This window comes from Fusarium mangiferae (genome assembly GCF_900044065.1).
Source record: "Fusarium mangiferae strain MRC7560 genome assembly, contig: FMAN_scaffold005, whole genome shotgun sequence".
NCBI lineage: Eukaryota > Fungi > Ascomycota > Sordariomycetes > Hypocreales > Nectriaceae > Fusarium > Fusarium mangiferae.
In genome coordinates this window covers 469,437-492,192 of record NW_024573925.1, presented here as the reverse complement: position 1 = coordinate 492,192, position 22,756 = coordinate 469,437, and the positions used below count along the sequence as shown (strand labels likewise).

Here is a 22,756-nt window from a genome sequence, read left to right as displayed (position 1 = left end):
CTGTCCATTCGATTCTTTCACAGAAATCCCGGCAGTCGACGGCGGAAAGGTGAGCCTTGTCACAGGAAGACCTTTGTCTACGATAACATATGCTAACCTGATGATGGAATACTTCAGATGTCCTCTGATTACAACAATGTCGCAGACTGTCAACCTGAGTCGCCTTCCACTGTCTTCTCACACATCTTCCTACCTTGTAAGTACATCTGACTACTTCCCTGCTCTAGATACCAAATCTAACAGACCGACAGATGAACAAAGCCTGAGCATGCTTGATCTCATCATGTCTATGTTGGAGAAGCTCCGTCCCATCCCGAAGGGCCTGACAAACCCTCCCAGCGCGGATCTCGCTCGCTTTGAGAAGCTCCCCAGCGACGTTATGAACAACATACTTGTTCAACTCGACGTCGAGTCTTTTCGTAGCTTCCGAAATGTAAATGCCAAGGCTCACACTTCTACATGTAACACTTGCTAGTGAACTTCGAGGGAACCGAAAACGGAGAACTCAGCAGTAGGGAGGCTGCAGGATAACGGTGCCTTCTTTACCACCCAAGCCCTGGTGTATCAGTACGGCATGCCTCGTACAGAGTTCAACATTGTTATATGTAAGTCTACAAAATGCTATAAGAAATGGGTACATTGTTGGTCTGGCCTTGCGCCTCATGCTTCTTCACACGCAAGCACAGCCAGCATGACTTGTCTCCAAACTGTCATCCACTAGAAGAGACTTTGCAGAGAACCAGGCAATATTCGCTCATATAGGGGCCAAAAGTTTAACGACAGTGTATTTTTCCCATTAGTCTAGAACAGACTGCGAGGTGAGCTGGAAAAGACTCGTGGGTTTTTGTCTATATGGAGTATTATACTGACAACATATTTGACAGAGGGGGTTCCACGAACTCTTGCATATGCGGAACCAAGCTATCTTTCGAGAAGAACGTCCGATATAGAATTAAAGCTGTTTCCCGAAGCATTCTACTGAAATTTCTCATCAAGCAGCAAATTGTTGAACGCGACGACACGACGAGGCAAGCAACTCCTGGATCCATCAGAATATACGGCAGCAGTAGCATTTGTATACCTACCACGCAACGAGAGAGTGCTACACCTAATACCCAGAAGTTTATCTATTCATGGGGAGAACTTATTCGACAACTTGCAGCCTTAGTCTTCAAGATGATGAGGAGCCAGAGACCAAAATGGGTTTTCGACCCGAAATGATTTTATGTTCAGTGTTGTGTGCGGACTATAACCCGCAACGTCCTTGGAACATAGAGGATCTACCTAATGTATAGCCTTCAGGAACATGACCCAAACGTCCATATTAAGTACCAAGTTGGCATCGTGTTTCAAGAACGTCAAGACATGACATAAGGTTTTGCGACACGCGGTCGGGGCTCCCTTAAAACCACAGATCTTGAGATTTTCTTCTCCATGTCTCCAAAGTGAGATCACCGAAGCAGATAATATTCGCTTTGGGGGAGTTGCCGAACAGGATGGCAGATTAACCTAGGAGCACGTCGGCGCAGATGGACTTCACTCCCCCTCGGTCTCCCAACTCTGGAGACTTCCATACCTCACAAAACAACGTCGGTGTAATGACTGCGGTGAGTTTAGGAATCACTCAGTTACCGCAGACATTCATACCAAGACTTTCGCTATATAAATTCTCCCGTTCCCAGATGATCTCAACAGTCTCGGATTGCACACGTACATTCAGACCAAAGCATACGACGACCGGGGTCAACTCCAGTCCGAAGAAGACAAGGCTGAGTGGAAGTATTGGGCCAGCTGCTTCAAGAAATTGGGTCTTGCGACACATCTGGCACTCTCCAATTTAGAGATGTCTTCTATTACTTCCCCTTCCAGTCTTTATATATATAAACCGATGAATCAACCAGGCCATCTGTGAGAAGGCATATCCGAGCAGCGAGGAGAAGGGCCAATGACGCGGGTCTTGGCTATCACAAGCAAGTCAAGAGCGTCGGAGCTGAAATGTATTATGGGACACGATAAGATCTTTTGAACACTCGCCACTTCTACCGAAGCAAACGATGCTAAATCCAAGGCTAAAGGAAGAGGCAGCCCAGGCCAGTGAGATCCCGTTCAACATCAAGAGAGCTGGTCTGGGAGAGGAAGAGGCAGTAGGATCAAGAATCTTCACCTCAGATGCCACGCCAGCCGTGTGGTCCTCAACGAAGCACACTTCCTAAGAATGTGAAGCCATCTCCGACTCATCTTATCCCAGAATGCGGCGTCTATACTGAAGATATCACCGTCCTCGAAGGAGGAAGCTGTCGTCGCACTAGAAACCACCAAGGGATCACAAGATCCTGACAATACAGATACAGTTGTAGGAGACGACGAGAGCGTGCTGATGAAGAGGGTAGCGAGCCCTCGCCAGAGCCAACTCATGTGACCACCAGCGTCAGAAAGATAAAGAAGACCTTCAGGATCTCGATTGGGCTGCCCGCAGGGGTGAGCTCGTCAAGAAAAGTTATTAGAAACTACATCTTTCTTTGGCGCACTAGTTTTCAGTAGTCTTGCGATCAAACGCTGTGCCATCCTTGCCACAGGGTAAGTCTTATCTACTAAGAAAAGTGCACTGCTAACACAAGATTCAGGCACATGAAGGTCAATTTAGAGCCTGGCTGCCCGTCCCGTAGACCTCAAGTCAAGCGGCCTCTCATACAATATATTGCCACCTCCTCGGTTCGTCCTCCATTAGGTGCACCTCAGACCCAGATCCTCATGCAACTGTCCAGATAACCATTGACTACTTGACAAACACAACACACTCGCCACCCACCCATAATGGGACAAGTCAAGCGACGCGAGTCACCAAAGAGCCAGAAGATGCTTCGGCGCACCAGGCGATATAAAATAATGACTTGCCAGGATTTATCTGCTGCTGATATATTCTCTCAACTTCAGAACCAAGTAACAGGTAAGTATAGAACGATACCATATGATGAATTCTGGATTCATGCTAACCTGTGACTCAGCCTTGAGTGGCTCACGAGCCGCCAACAGCACCGTCAATGAATGGAATGTAGAACACTGCCTGCTAGCTACCCTCGGACAGCGGAACAGCCGCGCCAACCGCACAGCGGTAAACTCAGGCAGGCTTTGCGTCAACTTGACCTTCGCGCTGACTTTTGTCTCCGGCGAAGCTAGAGCAGACAACACATACCTAGTTCCACCGTCTTGGCCATTGCGCTTCATGACATAGCAACAAGGGAGAAATCCGTTATAAATTACTCCAGAGGGCAGCAATACTCTGTAGAGTTCATCATACTGGCTGGTTTCTACGGTGGTGATGGTAGTGATGAAGAACCTGATGCAACAGGGCCCGCCAAAGAGTCTATACTATACCAACTCAACAACAACGTAGGCTTGGAAACGTTCGTTGAATCGCGAATCCACTATGATTTTCCGAAGAGGACATAATATCGCCATTGAGCAGCTGAGAAGAAGGTGGAATTCAGCCCCCTATCCTGGTGGGAGGTCGAGCCCTTAATTGGAGATTACTACTCCATCGAGGAGCGCGGCTATCATACATGTCACCCCGGATTTCTTGCACGTGTCTGGATTATCCGATCCGAGAAGGATCTCCATCTCACCAACCAGCCTCATCACCACTTTAGAGATCAAGACTCCATGGGGGTTGTCGACAACAAACTTCTTTTCCCGCCAGACTGAGTGACTCCACTCCCACGGTGTTCCCTGAGACTTCCTATACAACAAGGGAAATTCCACTCTGGGACTGGAATAATAAAGTCTCTGTGCTAGTCGAAGCCATTTACGAACATGAGGCAACAAAGCTGAGAGCAACGTATAAACCGAGTTAAAGTCCACTATACTATTATCCAACAAATTTTAGCAGGAAGGTCATCGAGGATGACGCGTTCTTAGTCCTGGAATGTCTGGAATCTTCATCACCCATCAACACCGAATCCTGATCCTTCGTGTTGAAGAACTAAGCGGAGAGAACTGGAGAAAGGCATGAAAATGGGTGCAACCCTTTATACTAGGCGGTGTCAGCTACATCCAGATTGCAACAACGACGCCCAACATGTCTTTTCTGTAGTTTCTATCTGGAATGATGATCCAGGCGTCAACGGAGTCTGGGCTACTAGATTGGTTATCTCATGAGTTACTAGAGCTATACCTGTGCGAATGCCTGAAAGCATAATGGCACCAGCCATTCAACCGGTACGCTTGGATTGTTGAGAGAGAGTATGCTGGTTCAGAGATGGTATATCGCTCTGAGCATGTCTAGATCCTCGGACACATATTTTCCATGATTGCTACTATCTGTCTCACTGGAAAGAAGGGTTAGGGCATGTGTGCTGACCATAAGACTGAACGTCCTCCCAACATCGAGGACCGACCGTACATTGACCTTCACGCCTCTCAATTTGACGACATCATCAAACTTCTCAACGCCTCGCAACAGGATTTATATATCCCTTTATATTCACGTTATATAATTTTCAAGCATGAACCTAGACCGGACCTCGATTATGTCTTCGTTTCGCTACGAATCCCCTTGCATAGATGGCCAGCTAGCCACTGCAAGGAGTACGTGGATGAAAGGCTTCAAGTACCAAACGAGATCAAAGCTTGAGGGAACATACTATCTTGGGATATTGAGAGCCCCGAATCAGACAGAAAATGCCACAGGAGCCAGCAAAATTGCTTCCTCTATGCGACCACGGCGGAGACGAAGGCGTTGACAGCCACAACAGTCAAAAAGCACAATCATTAATTCATGCTCCAAGGCTCAGTGAGAATCCCTTGTCAAAGTAAAGATATATAATTTCAGTACACCAGGCCATATTAGGTCAGCTCTCTGGTGTCGAGAGCCCAGGCTTTGGCGTCAGTCCAAAGCACTGGACCAAGCAGCATTTCGCTATCTCAGGCTTCTACCTATATGAGATCCAATGCAACGATGCAGCTGCCCCTGCAGGTTTTGAAACACAAGTTGCGAGGCGCCACCTATGAAGCTCAGGACTCTTTCCTAAGCCACGGAATCCGATCAGACACACGAACACCATGGACCTTCGCAAACGGATGGGATTACCTAAGTGATCCCGAGGACGCCTCACAATATTCTCCTGCTGATTCGCGATTCTCACCGCCCAACATCGGCTTCTACGGGTACAGCCGCTCAGACAGATTCGTGCCCGAGGACACATCTTGAGAGAACCTTTATTCACCCACAGAGCTCTGTCTACTTCAACAACTCCTTAACTTTCAATGGCAGATATACTATACATACGATGAGGGGAAAAGGGAAACATTTCCTGGCAGTGTGTTGCCTAAGAGCAAGGCGAACCAACACCGGCCTCCCCTAGGTCTTATATATAAACACATGAACTTCCACTTCCACTTCCACTCACTTACGAAAAGCCCTCATTGGGTGACTTTCCCCGTCTGTCATGATCTACTCAGACGTACACCACCTGACTGTTCCTGAGAAGAGCTCAAGAACCAGCTCGAGATGACTGAAGACCTTGAGGCTGCAAAGTCAGAACTTTCCAATGCAAAGCAAGGCTCAAAGGGAAAAATCAGAGAACGTCAGAGAATCAATTAATTCCCCCCCTATCCAGTTATAATGGTAGTCAACCATGGCATTTACAAAGACAATCTATCCTACCTCGTCTCGACAGACTGTTGCTGTTGACTGGCTTCTTCAACATGGCGCTGACCCGGATAAGACGCTCGCGGAGGCTGTTCTGATGAGTATGCGGCATTTGCTCTGGCGTTTCATCGCGGTTACGGGTTGTTGGAGAATGCGATTCCTTGCCGATCCATTCTTTTCGATCTCCTTGAGGCCGGTCACTTCAGAGAGAGTTCCGTCTGCTTCAGGAGAGGTATGGATGACATCCAGACACTATATATACCCACGGCCAGCCCTTCGACACATGATGGACTGTCGAAGATGCAACTTAACGTCCCGTACATCAAATAATGATACATGGGTTGCGGTCTTGCTGTCCAAGCCTAACTGAGTTGCATTAACACCACCTATTACATCGTCAAGGGGCCCCGAAGCAGTCCAAAGAAACTTACCACATCATTTCACACTTAATACCAATTAATATCATCCAACATGGCCACAAGCGATCCAAACAACCAGCAGCACGAAATCGACTCCCTGATTCGCCACAGAGTGAACCGACAAAGAAAGGAAAGGCGTGGTTATTATGCCGAAGAGATGATGGTGCTGCGCGTGATCGAGTGGCTCGCCGCAGCTCAGCGAAACGAAACCCGTCGCATCCAGCACAAGATCTGGACACTCCATCCGGAAGGAAAACACTTCCGAGCTCTAACCCAGAATTCTTGGATCAAGGTGGCATATATATAACGTATTCCCATAGTCGCAAGACTTCTTGATGAGGCCAAGATTTGGCGGAACCCTTCAGCTCGTTCTTCCAGTAGCACCTCGTGATATTCAACCGAAACGTGGGAGGATGTTTCTTTTCATATTCATAGTATACAGACCATGTACAGCGACGATATAGCACCTTAATCTGACGGTGTTTGGTTCTTGCCTTTTTATCAAGCCCTTCATTCAGACATTTCTGGACATGGAGAGCTGATTAACACAGCTTCAGTTCCAATGGACTTGGCTATCATAATATTATAGCTTCCTATATAACTAACCCGGGATGAGCCAAAACATCCAAATTGGAAAAAGTGTGGTCTGCCTGGCCTGATACAAGATCGCTATTAGGGCTTGAGAAACAAGTCATTAGGCGCGCTGATCGAATGCCACAGACCAAAGACCGAGATCGATATGACGGACACGGAGTCCCCCAGATGAAGACCCCCGAGCTCCTCGAGCTTGCCAGCAGGGACTCAACAGCGTCGACGGCAGTGGCAGCTGAAATTGCCAGACAATTTCAGCTTGACCGGCTGCTGTCGGACGTTGACCCTGTCTCGAATATACCTCTTGGCGAGATTTTGTCAAGATATGAGGTCGGGGCGGACTTCCGCCTCTACGACGACGAGTTCATCCAGCCGCTCTGCTTACACCAACTCTACGGTAAGTTATTTAGTGATCATTTTATCCCGCCTGGGATGAACTCTCCTGGTATTTCGTCCTGGCCTGGATCAAATTATTCTTAATTTCCTCCCATCGATTCCTTCTCATCCCTCCCCCGCGCCAAGTCATTCACTACGACACCCGAAAATAAGACAAGGCTGCAATCGAAAGCATCTATTATCGCGTGCATGGGATACCAGCATGCCAGCTTCTAATCCTTACTATGCCCCCCGTAGCTTTGCTGCGGTCAAGAATGTCATGGTATGGTGGGTGACGTCTGCCATCAGATACACCAGCTGATGGTGCAAAGACTCAACCTTCGTCGCAAGATTGACAGATTGGACTTGCAGATGGAGTCTGCACGCCTGGCCGAAATTATGTATCCACACATCATTCCCGCCGAGGCTCTGGGAGATACGGAAGAGGAGGAGATGCGTGCAAACGGTCTGGTCGTCAAGGTGCCACTAGAAACACAGGAAAAGAAGCTTGGCTCATCAAAACCAAGAAGATTATCACTCGAAATCTATCGAACCTTAAGGGAGAGAATGTCGCCAGGATTGACGTCGTCAGTCTTTACACAGCCAATTCATACGGTCCGGAGATTGGAGAAATGAATGTGTATATGCTCTTCACCTGTCCAAAACCAAGAACTTATCTGCCTTGGGGACTGACGATGCTTTGAGACCCCGTTGGCTCGAGTACAACTGATCAACATCACATCCGCAGCGTTCAACGGAATACATCAACGACAGTTCAGTAGTGTCAACACTGGACATGGCATTAAATTCTCAGCAAAATTTGGCCATTCCTTATCGTGCGCCGTCTCAAGAAGCCTTGTACACCATCCCTCTGAACCGTAAGACCAAGGATGAGTTTACCGCTCAAGCCATAGCCGTATGTCTCTTTACCAACAGGTCCAAATCTCCCGCTCAAGTTCCAATTCTGGCAGAGTGCCAGGTTCATCGAATAAAAGCATGAGGATGGTTTGAGGCGGAGCAGGCCATTCGCAAGAACTTCCGTCAGGGTCAGATCTGGGATAGTAGACACTGTGACAACCTCAGAGCAGGGCCTCCCTACCGTTGGGTTGGGTTGCCAAAAGCAAATCCACATACACCCCCACGCAAAGATCTAAACAAAAGCATATCGACTCTTTCTTTGCGCGTGAGTGAGAATCTTCAGCCGTCAACTGTGGAGTAGCACTAATTAAATTAGTTATCACAGAAACACCTGACTATCCTAACCCCCTCTTTGCCGAGATGAAGAACTTGGACGACATTAGTGATTATACTTTTTTCCAAGACACATCTTCGTTAACAGCATCGTGAGACCTGCAGCCCTATTCGCGTCACTCAAATTCGACATTGGTGTTATACGGGATTGTTTTTTAGATCCGTAGATCCGGATATGAAGGATCAGCTGTAGGCCAGCTTCGAATACAGTGATATTTGTCCATAAGGTAAAACATACTTACGCGTGATAGTCGCAATGCGTAAGGACCATGATATTTTCGGGACCCAAATTTCGTCACATCTCCTTTTGCTTTGATGCTAAGAAGCATGCCTGGGAGAAGTATTACAATCAGCGCAAGTTCTTATCATGTCCGAAGAGACAGAGGCCACAAAGTCTTCCTGACCGCCGCCGAAGAGACTACAGACGACTTCTAGTCAAGATTCACGCGTGTACTATCGCATTTTGGAGTTCTTTGGTTTCTCAGTATGGAGGAAACATATATTATATAACCAACAAGTCTCCAGCGAAGCTTGTTACTTCTCAGAGCGCAACCAAGAAAATCACTACTCCCCAAAGCAGACAAGACCGACTCATAGGACCAAGGGGCAGACGTCAGGACATATTCGTCAAGTGATGAGTGCAAAATACGAAAGGACTACCTCTTTGAGCACATCGCAGCATCTCCGCTGCGGTGAACGTCAATTGCGCCTGGCTAATGCGAATATCAACAACTTGAAGCGATACCCATCAGCTTGTGGCCTCAGGCATGTTCAGGAGCAATGGCAAGCTGCGCTTCGACCTGGAGCATCCTAGAGGAGTCCCACGATGATGTCCCAGACAGTGTTGAGATTGCAAAGATCGTTCACGCTCCGAGAAGGGTTTATATTCTTGCCCCCTCCTATACCTATCTGAATATATATACATATATAGCACCACATCCTCTCCCAACGAGAACCCTGCTAGTTCTGAAGACTCTGAGAACTCTGATGACGTTCAGATCATCAGTCAGCCCAAGGCTTCTCGGAAGCAGAGGCACAACCGACGCAGACCAGCCACTACATCCAGCAGTCCGACTCAGGGAGGGCCTCATCAACAGCGGTACAGCTTACACGAAGACCAAGGCTACACTCTACAGCCTACAGGATGCCGAAGACTGCCACGTGCTCAGCAACTGCATCAACAAATCCAAGGCCTCGAAGCGGTGCTGGCTTACATTCCTGAGCGTCCTGTACACCAGAGAGGACGAGAAGGGTAAGAAGGGCAGCGGGGTGGCACGGAAGTAGGATGACATCCCCTAGCACTGCTCTGCCGTAGCCATCATCAAGGTCAAGAAAGGCAGCTGGAAACCTGGCATCACCAAACAGCTCCACAACATCCAATGATGTCCATCCGCCACGGATTTGGAGATCGTTCTCTAGTATATAACTCTGGGTGGTCTGTCGAGATCGTGATCCCGAAGAAGGCCAAACGTGAAGCCGGCGATCATGGCTAGGGAACACTTCCCGCTCCCTGGGAGGAAAGTTGGCCGGCTTTCACTATCATACCAAAACCAAAAAGGTTCAATTTTCTCCACTCGCATGGTATGAAGTTGAGCCGATCATCCATCGGCTGGGAAACGACCCCTCGGCCGGTCGACCACCTCCCAACGGGCATCCGCAATTCATCGCCGCCAAAAAGACGACGGTTGACGAAGCGGCGAGTGAGGCATCAGGGTCGATCCGTCAGGTCGGCAGTTCTCAAAGTCCGTGACCCTCTACGCCCTAAACAAAATGGTCAAGGGTATTCGAGGCGTCCTAGTAGACGATCTCTTCTGGTTCCAGGAAGAGTTGGGCATCGAGACATCAGACTTCATGCGAGCCCTCTTCGAGCAAGAGTGGCTCCAGTACCGGACTGCCGCTTGCGTTCACTTTCCTTATCTGAACACCTTAACAGGTGAACCAGAGAAAGGTCGCAGATGATGGCGACCAGACATTGATCATGAAGAAACACCCACTTGACAAGATGATGGCATTATACCATCAAAAGCTACGGCTTCCCGGTTTTAAAATGCCTCGTGACATACGACGTCCCTTCAATCTGCCTAGCAGAGCCCTTCTCCGTGATGGATCAGATTCAGATAACACCACCATCCCCTTCACCCACATATAATGAGCGTCAAGAGGCAGCGCAGATCCTGACCAACATATCAGACCAGGGCCCTCCTCAGCATCTGCAGGTGCCTTAAAGAGCCACCGAGGAGACTAAAGAGCTATCTTTAGCTCAAGACCAGCAAGAAGTATTACCCAAACGTATATACATAAAAGAAGAAGCCAAAGTTCCAAGTATGGGCCACAGTTCGACTATCATGGCGATAGTGCGAAGTCACTTGGATACTTGCTGTCAGTAGTGGCAAGGATCATTATCCACGGCCACGGCCTGGATAGTGCATTCTGGGTCAGCATCGCACCGTCCCTCCCATTGCTGTGCCTCCATATCGCCGAGACCTAGCCGCTGCCTGCAACCAATACAGAGTGGCACGAGCTACTTAAGCGTCGTGCCGAGCCATTACTTGACTTCTTTATGCCGATGCTGGAGCCAAAGATGCAAAGCATCAAGGAGCACCCAATCCAGAGACTCCACCCGATACAGCCGCTGTACGTGACCACTTTCTACTTCAAGCCAGAGGATACAGAGATACACATAACCGACACAATTAAATAATTCTATAAAGACCCTGATTTCCAGGGTCAAGGCACCTTCAGCTGCCCTCCCACAAAGCAGACAAGCTCCAAGACTATCTAAAGCCAGATAGACTTACACCAAGGCCTACTCTGAAATTGATCCCTCATACCCTTCTGAATACCTTCACCTTGTGCCACAGGCGTGATTCGGTATCACTCCACTAAGTACAAGGTATTCACGGATCGAACTGGGGAGCGCCGAACGGATATAGCCTATAGATATCTAATCCGGTCATCCTCTCTACCGAATTTGGCCCTGATATTTTTAACATCATACCGATTAATAATATCTCTATCATGAATAAAGACTTGCTGTTACCAATTAGATAGACATGAATAATAAAATATTCCCATTTAACCATGGACTTTGTGACTGCTCACTCGTAGATACTTACTTATGAAACTCCCAACACAATAGCTTAATGCTTTCCTGCGTAATGTTACGAGACCAAGGCTCACAAGTAATAACCATAACAAAGAATGCCTGACTCTTCACATCAAGCAAGTCATTCAATAAATCACATATGGCAAATCACAACGCAAGGCAATATCATGTGTGAATCAAGTCTTATTCTCGTACAATGGCCCATCCAGGGCATCTATGTTTTCCAGCCTCATCCCGAGGACTTTAAACCCCTGCACCGACCTGCGTCGTCCACCGAAAACAGGTTCCAAAAACTTCCAAAATGTGGTATCTTTGCGCAACCACCAACGCCTCGCAATGCATCATGCACTCGTGAAAAGACGTCGGGAGCCCTCCCTCCCGAGCGCCGCCAAAAAAGAAGTCGTCGTTTTCCTTGTTCTTGTGCACCAATTGGTGCCGGAGTCGCGATGTCGAAAGCAAAAAATCGTCAAAACAAAAGCAAAGCCGCCAACCACCAAGGCAGCCGTCTCCATCTGTCGAGGGACAGAATCTGGGTGCTCAAACCCCAGAGCGTGCGCTGGAACGCGTCACGCGCTGGGGTTTGGCCGGTGTGCCGTTGGCCACCATGCCCAGATCCGCTGCCACCTTGGTGGCCCGCTTCGCCTTGGGCTTCGAGATGCCCGTCTGTCCTTGTGTGGCCTTGCCCTTGGCCCGCCCCTTCTTGGGCTCCTCTCCCTGCACCTTCTCCAGGGGCTGGTTCCACCCCACACGTCGACCACTGGCTGGCCTCTCCGACTCCTCACCATGGTCAGAGTTCTTCTCTGCCTCGTCCGCAATTCTAACGAGGACTTCGGCTGGGAACTCGGCCTTACCCATGTTCCGCTTGGTGTTGGCCCTCGTCTTGCGAGCCAACTCGTCCTCCTCGCTGCGAGCCTTCTTTGGGAGGCTGCGGCCAGCACCGGCTCGGCCGAGCTTGATGGGAGTAGGCAGCGATGACTTGGGAGCACTGCTCGGGGTCTCTTGACTTCGGAGCCGAGATGATCGGCGGGTGGCTGATGCGCTGCTGGCAAGCTCGTCAACCTGCTTGCCATTGGGAGCATCGGGGGAGGTGGCGGTGGGGTTGGTGGTGGTGGAGGAGGCAGAGGGAAGATCCGTCATGTCGATGGCCAACTCTGCCTTCTGGCGCTTAGCCTTAGTCTTCCGAGTGACCTGACGGGTCGACCCTCTTGCCTCACTCGCCGCGTTGTCGATCTTGGACTTCTTCGCGGGAGATTCCTCGTCGTTATCACAATTCGCCTTGCGTTTAGCCTTCATGGGGCTACCCCTGTTAGGGCTTCGAGCTCCAAGAGGCTGGCGCTTGGCTGCTGGTGCGATTGGGGACCCTGCTTCGGTCGTGGTGACGGCAGGAATGATTTCTGCGGCGGGCGTGAGGGCGGTGGTGTTTGTGGCCGCGGTAGTTGAGGATTCGTTGGTCGTGGTAGCAGCAGCAGTAGCGGTACTTCGGCGATTTTGGCTGATGAAAGCGCGTAAGTAATCCCGACCTGGGCTGTCCAGGTCTTGGCCACCATTATTGGCAGCAGGAGCGGCTTCTACCTCCTGGATAGGGGGAGCTGCTGGAGTCTCGACCTGCTGAGCAGGTCTTTCATCGTCCCGCTTGGCGGGTGTTTCTTCCATGACCAGTGTCTCGTCGCCATTATCGGCGACCGGCGTGGCGAATTTGGGTGTGTCAGGCCCCTGGGAGATGCCCATTGCGTTTCTTGTAGCACGCTTCAATGGGGTCATTTCACTCTGACGGCGAGTAGCCCGTTGAACAGAAGAAGGTCGGTCGATTGATGTAGGCTCGCCGAAGACAAGAGTATTGTCATGTTGAGGAAGTTCAGGTGTATCAAATTCACCGGGGGAGGAGCGGTCGATAACACCGACACCGTTGACTTCAGGTGTCTTGAGGAGTGACTCGGTAGATTGAGGTTCGGGGGTCTGCATTACGCTGGGAGATGGGCTGGTAACGTCACCGAAGCTATTGAGATCAGGAGTCTGCGCAGTGGGGTTGAAGGGTCGGGGTCTTGGTGTAGAAATGTCGACCGATGGAGAGAACGAGAGAGAATCGTTGAACCCTTGGCTTGCAGGGAACATGTGGGCATATCTGGCCGACACCTTAAATCGGACAAAGAGTCTACCATTTTCCTCAGTGACCACGACCTTAGCGTGGCCATTGCAGGCATCGTCGGCCATGCGAGAAAGATTCTGGATAGGAGTAGGAGCAGGTGGTGATGAGATTTGGGTGCCGAAAATGTCAGGGTTCTCCCGGACATCGATGTTTACAACACCTTCAGAAGAAATGGGAGCCTTGGTGACAGGTGAGTCGGCAACAGTAGTGGGTGGCTGGATGGAGCTGTGTTGCTCGTCCTGGCGGTTGGTGGGAGGTACGGTGGTTGAAGAATCCAGGTCTCGCAACCAAAGGTTCTCAGTGAGAACGCTGGCATGGCCCAAGTTGGACTCGCCTTCGGTAGATTTGGCTGCCTCGATGGGACCAGCCTCGGTAGCAACACTCTTCTCCGTAATAGTGGGGAGAGGAAGGGTATTCTCGGCCGCGCTTTCAGCTGCAGGCTCGTTAGATAAAGAAGTAATAGAAGCAACACTCTCTTCCATAGGTGTGTCAAGAGAAAGAGTGTGTTCGGCCGCGCTATCAGCTGCAGGCTCATTGGGAGAAGTAGTAGAATCGAGAACACAAGTCTCGTCGGCTGCCACAATGGGATCAGCCTCGGTGGCAACGATCTCCTCCATAATTGTGTCAAGAGGCAGAGTGTGCTCGGCCGCGCTTTCAGCTGCAGGCTCGTTGGAGGGAGAAGTAATGGAATCGAGAATAGAAGTCTCATCGGCTGCATCGATGGCAGCGGCCTTCGCAGGCGACTCATAAGTGATGTCGAAGAGCGAGGCAATGGAAATATCATCATTGAAGATAGCCTCCTGTTGGAATTGGACCTTTTGGGGAGAGGACGAGAGACGACGAGCTCGGGTGTCGAGGAACTTGCGGAGCAGAGGTTCGCTACGACGACGACGCGCCTGGTTACCGGCCTTGATACGAATGGGCTCAGTGGGCTGAGGAGAAGAAAACATCCACGAGTTAGAGCTACCGAAAGAAGTTGTTTTCCCGAAGTCGAAAGTCTCACTAGGCTCAAGGACTTCAAGTATGCAACCGTGTGGCTTGGGAGTAGAGGGAGGAAGGATGGCAGGAAGAAGAGCAGCGAGACCAATGGGACTGTCGGTCTGCTGAGGGGTGGCGGGGTTGAAGGGAGCACTCTGGGCAGCAGGAGTGGCGGGAGTTGAGGGTTCAGCTCGGTTCCACTGAGAGGGAGTGGGAGCGATGGGTCGCGAGTAGTTCATGACAGGCGACGACGACTTGTGAGGGGTCTCTGGGAGACCGGTATCTTCGAAAGAAGATGAGTCGCACTCAGATGGCACTCGGAAAGTTCGGCCAGGGCGAGTGGGAGAGTCAGCGACGGACTCCGTGGACATGTTGTCCTTCGCAGCAGATCCATAGGCAGGGCTAGAACGCTGGGCGAGAGGTGAGGAAGCACGCTTCGACTTGGTAGGAGATGATTTTGACGGGGACGATTTCGAAGGGGATGACTTGGAAGGAGAACCATGGATGCGTTTGGCAAGCTTCGAAAGTCGGCGGACACTCTTCTTGATGGTGTCGCTAGTGATGAGACGACTAAGTCGCTTCGAGGGAGAAGGGGATCTAGGGAAGATGAAAGACTCCTCAACAGGCTCCGGAACAACGGGACTCTCTGGTTCCTCCTCGTCCAAGATAGTGGAGAGTTCAGGCTCACCGAGAGCAGCGAGGCGCTTTCGAGGATCCCGACGACTGTTTTGCAGTGCGGTAGTGACCTCTGAGATGGACGCGTCCCTGAGGTTGACGGACTGTTTTCCTGACTCGTTGGCAGCCTGGATCTTGCGAAGAACATCGTCGTACGTTAGAAGACGGTTTCCTCTGGCGGGCACCAGGGAAATGGGGGAGCCGTCAGTATCGATGAGATCGGTGCTGATGAGACTAGCAACTCGCTTGAGCGGAACGATTTGTCGGATTCCTTGGTCGATGGCCTCCAGGTCTTCGCGTGTATGGCCAGAGTAAGTTTCGAGAAGGCCGTTCGCAATACCAACTGATTTAAATGTAAGTCGATATCCAGCGCTTTTTTAAGAAGTTGCTTACCCTTGGCTCTCATGAGATGGTGCATGTGCTGAGCATGCGAGAACATCAACAGATCCTCGAACACTGCTCCTCTAGGGCAAGGTTCGAAGGATTCTAGGCGTTGGACTTTGCGCGGAAGAGTCAGATCGAAACCGAGCTCCTCACGAGTAGGGACAGGAATGGCGGAGACATTTGGGAAAATGACGAAGGGTGTATCAAGCTGGAGGCTGTTGGAGACTGTGACTCGGCGCATGATCTGTCGGTTCGAGCTGGGAGCAGCAAGCGACTGTGTAGGGACCCGTTCCCACGCGGGCGGTCGGGTAAGTGGCTTCTTGAACGCAAAGGCGCCAAACTTGAGGAAGCTATAGAACAGTTAGTGAGGCTGTTTTGAGTTCAACGGTCGAGAAAACCTACGTCTTGCCTGCGTCGACACGAGTGTCGCCAGTGGTCGCGAAGTGCGGGATGAAGTCGGCAGCAACTGGTTTACTACAAATAAAACGTCAGTATTTCTAAGGGACGACATGATATCTTCACGATCAGGATAAATACTCACATTTGCATGGGCTCTTGCCCAAACCCCCATTTGGGGACATCCGCAGCCGCCATCGCAAAGATGCAGCGCGGAAGAGAAGATTGAAGTAAACAAACCTCCCGCGATACGGGGTAACGAAGCGAAGAGGATGCGAAAAGTGTGAAAATATAGCTTCAGAAGCTGAAGACTGTGATGGAAGTGTTTGCGAAGTAGCAGTTGAGTTCGTGACGAGATCGTTGGTGAAGTCAAGTGCTGGTGCGCAAAGAAGTTGAGAGTTTGTTTTGTTTTGCGATTGAATTTCGATGTGGGCTGTGAAGATGGAGGCGCTTTGGGCTTAGAGCTAGACGCGTCTGTGGGCACCAGGTAATTGTGGGTCGTGAATGGTCACCGCTTTCAGGGTCCACTGCTGGCAGCTGGCGAGCAGTGACGGCTTGTCAATGAGAAGCAGAAGTAAACAAATGAGACTTTACTTGCTATGAGGCCAGCGATTCTTGTTGCTGTTGGCTATTGTTGCTCAATTGTTAATTCACTGGTGCTGATGACATTTACGTTTGGTCCGAGTAATCATTGTCGAACCACAGACCACCACGATCTACCTCTAGTAAATGAGAGTGCCAAGGATCAATAGGGTCTAAAATGAGATTGATTTCACTCCATATTATTGCCAGTATTCATTATTGGACGATAAATCTAGCATTATCATGCATCAAGACTTCAAATGTCATCCAAGACGTTGGAACATGCTTAAAGATATAGATCAGAGTTAGACACTGACAGAGTCGAAAGACCAATCACATTTCATGAATGACACTGGAGTGTTCGCCTTGCCCTGCAGGTTGGCTGTTGCAATCTAATCAACTTATCCAATACCGAGTAATAGCATGTCTCACCCGAGCCAGAAACGGTTCACGTCTTTGCTCAAGCCATAGGTTCGTTTCGAGTACCACAAACTGAACAATAGCATTAAATTTGACATCCGCGATCAAAATCCTGGGCTATAGGCGGGAACCAACGGATGTGCTAAACCAGGTCAGGGTCTTTTCTGCTTGACGGGAATGTTTGTTTACTTTCTGCGGGTCCTTCTACTGCAGAATGCGACAATTGCAACAACCCACCAAGAACGTACTGAGTTAGGCTTCAGAAATTACTGTATGATTGAAAAAGCATGTCTTAGTATCCTTAATACATATTTCCGTAACTTATTCACTTAATATATCTCAAAATTGTGTCCCAAACTCTCATTCTCGAATTTTCGTATTTTAGCTCTAGGGTAGTTCGATTTGAGTCTCAGATCTAAGGCGGGGTGCCCGTCCCGCCCATCCATTTGAGCCGCGTGCGCAGTGAACGTCATCTCTCCAGGCCACCATTTCCGACCCTTACAATCACCACCTCCACGACACAGACCGCGCATTTACCCTCTACAACGCACTGCCACAGCCAAAACCCTCTCTTCATTATCGAATCCTCCAAACGTCAAGATGAACCGCCTCTTCGGCTCCAAGCCCGCGGGCCCCAAACCCACCCTCAACGGCGCCATAACCAACCTCGACACCCGCATATCCTCCCTCGACACCAAACTCAAAGCGCTCAATGCCGAGCTGGGCGCCTACCAGGAAAAGCTGTCCCGCATGCGCGAAGGCCCCGGCAAGCAAGCGATGAAGCAGAAAGCCCTCAAGGTGCTGCAGCGCCGCAAGGCGTACGAGGCGGAGAAGGACAAGCTCGAGAGCCAGGTGTGGAACATGGAGCAGGCGAGCAACATGCAGGACAACCTGAAGAACGTGATGACGCAGGTGGATGCGATGAAGACGACGAATAAGGAGCTGAAGAAGCAGTACGGCAAGATCGATATCGACAAGATTGAGAGGTTGCAGGATGAGATGGCGGATCTGATGGATGTGGGTAACGAGATTCAGGAGAGTTTGGCGAGGAGTTATGATATCCCTGAGGATGTGGAGGAGGATGAGCTGGATGCTGAGTTGGAGGCGTTGGGGATGGAGGTTGAGATGGAGCATGAGATGGGTGGTGCTGTGCCGGGTTTCCTGCAGGATGAGGTCGTGCCAGAGTTTGTGGACGAGCCTCCTCAGACTGAGGACAAGGTGAAGCAGGTTGCTGGTTAACGAACGGCGTTGCATATCATAGTGGAATTCTCGGAGATTTCTACATGGATTTTACTTGTCACGGCGTTGGTTAGGTTCGTAGGGTCACCCAAGCACATCATTTCGCTCTTCATTATTGTCATGAATGCATTAAACTTGTATTTTCTACTTGAACAACATTGATCCTGAGTATCCGAAGGTATCTAGTACGCATTTGAACACACAAGGCATCCAACCGTACTGTCGCCAGTGAAACTCCTGGATTATGCAGTTATTCTCGATAAAGACGCTGCCAAGCCCATACAATCCAACTCCCTCGCTCAAATGAATGCTTTCTGATTTATACATTTATGGTTCAGAATTACAGATCTAGTCGACTGTTGCAAAGAATCGAACAGCTTCTTCCAATGCTGGATCCTTATTACAGAAATCCCATCCAACAATCGTTGGAGTTTGACTACAGCAAATAATTTTATGCGCATCAAATTGTAGTTTGAAGACTCGTGCTGACGTGTTCTCGGCCGCGGCGATATGAGGATGATGGCCTGCATGATGGCCATTGTGAACTGGAGGTTGAGCTGGCTGTACAGGAGGCGCACCTTGTGCATGGTTATTAGCTGGAGGTTGCGCAGCTGGCCCTCCTGCAACGGGTACCGCATGAGGCGCTTGACCGGATCTCGGGTTGGTGCGGCCGCTATCACTGGACATGTGAGAACTACCAGAACTCGACTGCTGTCGCATCGGCATTTGTCGAATTTGGAGATTGGCCAAAGCATCCGTTACCACCCCTCTAAGCTGGGCTCGGATCAAAGGCGACGTTTCGCGTTCAATGGTTGTTTGTAGGTAGGAATGGTGAGCCAGCGCAATCGGGTATGTTGCAAGCGCATGTTGTAACGAGTTGGGCCCAAGGGGTACTGCCTGGTCGATGAGCACTTGGTATGAGTTTGCCGTTCGCTGGGTATCCCCATGGTGATCGCGCAGCATCAAAGGCCCGAGAGGAGTGCCGCTCGTAGGCGGTGATCGAGGCACGATTGTGGATGCATGTGAAGACCTACTAGCCAGAGATCCGGCTATCGCGACGTTCGACGTTGCGCTCGACAAGCTGGCCGCAGCCTCACGCTGGGCGGCTGCTGCAGCCTCTTCTTGTCGAAGGTGGATTGCGGGCTTCCAAACACCTTCCTTGTCGCGTCGCCAGATGATAATGCTCTGATCGTAGGAACCAGACACAATGCGACCATACTTTCTGCCTCCACCACCTCCAGGGGGTACCTTGGCGCCATATGCCTGAACATCTTGAGGTCGAGAGCTTCCAGCATTTGCCCGACGGTCTCTCCTATGCCTCCTATCCATGGCATTATCAATCTCTCCAGCCTCAAGCGCGCGCATGTACTCAGCATCAACCGCCTTGGCTTCCGCCCAGTCTTCCGCTGTGCTGTACGGCAGATCACCGAATCCCGCCTGGACAGTACGCACCAGGTGGGCGTGTCCTCGCAACTGAGCAACCTTAAGGCCAGTAGGTGCATCAAAAATGCAGACCTCCCAGTCACTGCTGCCACTTACAATCCTGCGCCCGTCAAACTCCACGCACGCGATTCCCTTGTCGTGTGCTGGAATCGTCCGAGTACAGGCCTGATCTGGCCAACTCCATATCTTGATATGCCTGTCTCCCGATACTGAAACAATGGTCTCGTCACGAACTTGAATGGCGTTTACGGCAGCACTATGTCCATCCAGACGACCGATCATGGTGAATGGAGGCTTGACGGGAAGTTCCTGGGAAAGGTCCGGCTCATAACCGTACCTTCGCAGGTGAACAGGCACTGGGCCGACCAGATCGCCACCGTTGTAGCCCAAATCGCCATGTCTCAACGGGCGCCTGTTGAAGATCTTGATTGTCTTATCCTTGGAAGATGTAACCAGAATTCGTTTATCAAAGCGCACATTGAGAACGGATTCGTGATGAGCTCTTGTTAGTTTCTGCACCAGCTCACCAGTCGAAAACTTCCAAATGAAGACGTTGGAGTCACTACTTCCAGAAACAAGGAGATCTTCTTCGGGGTCAGCATCGAACTGGAGACACAGGACAGAGCCCATGTGTCCCGTCAGAGGTGGTCGGACAAGTCGGCGGGTGCGAACATTCCAGATACGCATGGTCTGATCCCTGCTACCGCTCACCAAGTAGTCTTTGTCGAACTGTAGAGCGTAAACGCACTCCTGATGTCCTTCCTCGGGGAAATTGGGATGAGGAAATTGGAAAGTGGTGTATTTTCCAAGCTCCCAATTCGCCTCCAACTTTCGTCGCATGCCGTACAGATAGCGCCAGTTGATACGATATCGTGATCGACCCACATCCCAGATGTACAATGATGACGGTGGTAATGTGTTGGCGGCATCAGCCAGTGACATTGAAGCGAGAGAGGACTCGGTATCTTCGCTGGGTTCTTTACGCTTTCCCCTGCTGTCGGATGATGACGAAAGTGTTCGATCCAAGCTCGTGTTTCTACTCGACAGACCATCAAGGTCCATCTCGCCCATGGGCACGATCGCAGGTCGACTCGACGAGAATGACGAAGAAGGGCTACCGAACATGCTCCCACCGGCCAAGGTCTCGCTGGGGCCAGGTGTGCGGTCACGATCTGTCATCTCGAGGTCGTCATCCGAATTGACAACAGCACGAATCTTGTTGGGGTGGGCATCCTGCATCGACTGGAGTCGATTGAGGTGACGAATCGAGTGGTCGAGGCCGTTGTTGACCTTAGTCTCGCAGGCTTCGATCTCGCTCATGATTGTCTTCCACCCCTCCATATAGTATAGACGCTCCCATAGCTTTCGGTCAAGTGCCAATTCGTACCAGGCGCGGCATGTCTGCGTGACGCTTACGAGGGACACAGGATCGAGGAAACCTAGAATCTTAAGACAGATCTCAGCGGGGAGATATTGAATAAAGTCGATGTAAAGTCTTGGATTCAATCGGTGGACGATCTCGGCGATGACGGATGTGGGCAAGTTGTCGAGTAACGCCATGGTCAGTTCTGTCAACAGTCAGCAAACAGACCCCAGCAATTCAATCAACACAACGTACCTGTTCTGACCTCGAGGGGCAGAAGCGACGAGTTCGCGACAAGCCATGTGCTCAAGTCGGAGGGAGAACGCAGCGTAGCAAGAGCAGTCGATAGAGCGGTCGATAACTCTTGATTGACGGTTGGTGTGAGAGGATCTTCGGAGTAACCCTCATCGGGTTGATGTGCAGGTGAGAAGGGATCCATCGAGGACAAGGCCTCGTTCTTATTCGACATTGGGAACTTCGAGGCCTTGGGCCCCTGTTGATGTAGCAATTCGATCTTCGAGGGATGATCTGGCGGCAAGACAGTTGAGCGCGAGACAGCGGTCAGAGATGAAATGGGATGTGATGTGTATGCGTGGGCGGCGTAAGCCTGGCGGTTAAAAACGTTGAGATGATAGTGTCACAACAGGACGCGCACAGCAGGCAACAAGGAGACGTCGAGATGTCGTGACGCAATCGAGGCAAGGGACTTGAGTCGAGGTGCTAATACAAGAAATAGTCTATCAGCCAAAACAAAGACTCGAACAAAGTTGGCGGATGATATGTGACCAAAACAAGTCAAGAGACGAAGGGAGGCATGGATAAAGATGGATAACCAAACATTCAAGGATGGTAATGGGCGGGATGGAGTGCTTGGGCAGATTAGAGAGACAGTGGAGGTGGAGGCTCTGAATCAAGGTCCAGGCCAGCCGCAGGGGGCAAGAAAGCACCGAACCTTGATGTAGGGTGCCAAAATAAACTTAGTAAAGAATCCCCTAAGTTTAGGCTAGATTTACCTAAGTACTTTTATCGCTTAGGGTCAAGGTCCTGAGTTTTCTTTCCTCCCCTAGGCCAGAACCAGATCAAAACAAGTCCCCGCTCATCTGAGATTTGGCATTGGCTGGTTGCCATGGAATGGCCTGGGCCTGCTTCGCTCTGCCGAGAGGGGACGGCAGCCAAAAAAGGGAACCCTTCCCAATTGGCTCTAGCGGTGGAGGAATGGCTGAGCGCTTATGCAACTGAAGCAGCCCTACAGAATTATTTGAAGAGATTCGTGAAAATGAGGCGATATTAAAACATCGTTTATACCGATATCTGACTAATTCTAAAGATCAAACGCTTTCCTACAGTAAAAATCTCTGCCAACGTGCTATCACCTGGTTATGCCGAATTTACAGGGTAGTCTCAACTGTATCTCGATATACCCACCCATACACGGGAGGCGTTGACGATAAACTTTGGGTAGGGCGGTCTAAACATCGACTTCAACATCAGCATCTGTTAGCATTACATCGACACTCTCAATCGCCTTCGTCAGGCGCTAGCCTGCATTCCTCACAGCTAATCGCTTCATTGCTGAATGCAAAACAGTCGGGACCTTTTCGCAACATTGAATATAGAGAGCTACTACGTCTTGCTTATTGTCGCGTGTCCCATCTTTCTTGCTGCTTTGCAACTTTGACACATCATTACCATATGAGAATAACGGATTATATTACGTGGCGAGTTTTTCCTAGCTGGACTT

The 22,756-nt window shown here is 50.3% G+C and overlaps 5 protein-coding genes across 5 annotated transcripts; 3 read left to right on the top strand and 2 right to left on the bottom strand.

Annotated features, from left to right (window-relative positions):
• Positions 1-117: 117 nt before the first annotated feature.
• Positions 118-515, top strand: FMAN_07090 (uncharacterized protein; the record flags this gene model as incomplete). The annotated part of the gene is made up of 3 exons (XM_041830672.1): positions 118-196; positions 252-411; positions 476-515. The coding sequence occupies 3 exons, from the start codon at positions 118-120 to the stop codon at positions 513-515; spliced, it is 279 nt and encodes a 92-aa protein (XP_041681312.1).
• Positions 516-2,814: 2,299 nt separating this feature from the next.
• Positions 2,815-3,232, top strand: FMAN_07089 (uncharacterized protein; the record flags this gene model as incomplete). The annotated part of the gene is made up of 2 exons (XM_041830671.1): positions 2,815-2,947; positions 3,006-3,232. The coding sequence occupies 2 exons, from the start codon at positions 2,815-2,817 to the stop codon at positions 3,230-3,232; spliced, it is 360 nt and encodes a 119-aa protein (XP_041681311.1).
• An 8,694-nt stretch (positions 3,233-11,926) lies between these two features.
• FMAN_07088 (uncharacterized protein) lies at positions 11,927-16,166 on the bottom strand (the record flags this gene model as incomplete). The annotated part of the gene is made up of 4 exons (XM_041830670.1): positions 11,927-15,531; positions 15,582-15,922; positions 15,975-16,046; positions 16,114-16,166. 4 exons carry the CDS (start codon positions 16,164-16,166, stop codon positions 11,927-11,929), a joined length of 4,071 nt encoding a protein of 1,356 aa, XP_041681310.1.
• A 1,404-nt stretch (positions 16,167-17,570) lies between these two features.
• FMAN_07087 (uncharacterized protein) lies at positions 17,571-18,209 on the top strand (the record flags this gene model as incomplete). The annotated part of the gene is made up of 1 exon (XM_041830669.1): positions 17,571-18,209. One exon carries the CDS (start codon positions 17,571-17,573, stop codon positions 18,207-18,209), a length of 639 nt encoding a protein of 212 aa, XP_041681309.1.
• A 348-nt stretch (positions 18,210-18,557) lies between these two features.
• Positions 18,558-21,484, bottom strand: FMAN_07086 (putative F-box/WD-repeat protein; the record flags this gene model as incomplete). Its single annotated transcript, XM_041830668.1, has 2 exons — positions 18,558-21,220; positions 21,271-21,484. 2 exons carry the CDS (start codon positions 21,482-21,484, stop codon positions 18,558-18,560), a joined length of 2,877 nt encoding a protein of 958 aa, XP_041681308.1.
• Between the last annotated feature and the right edge of the window lie 1,272 nt (positions 21,485-22,756).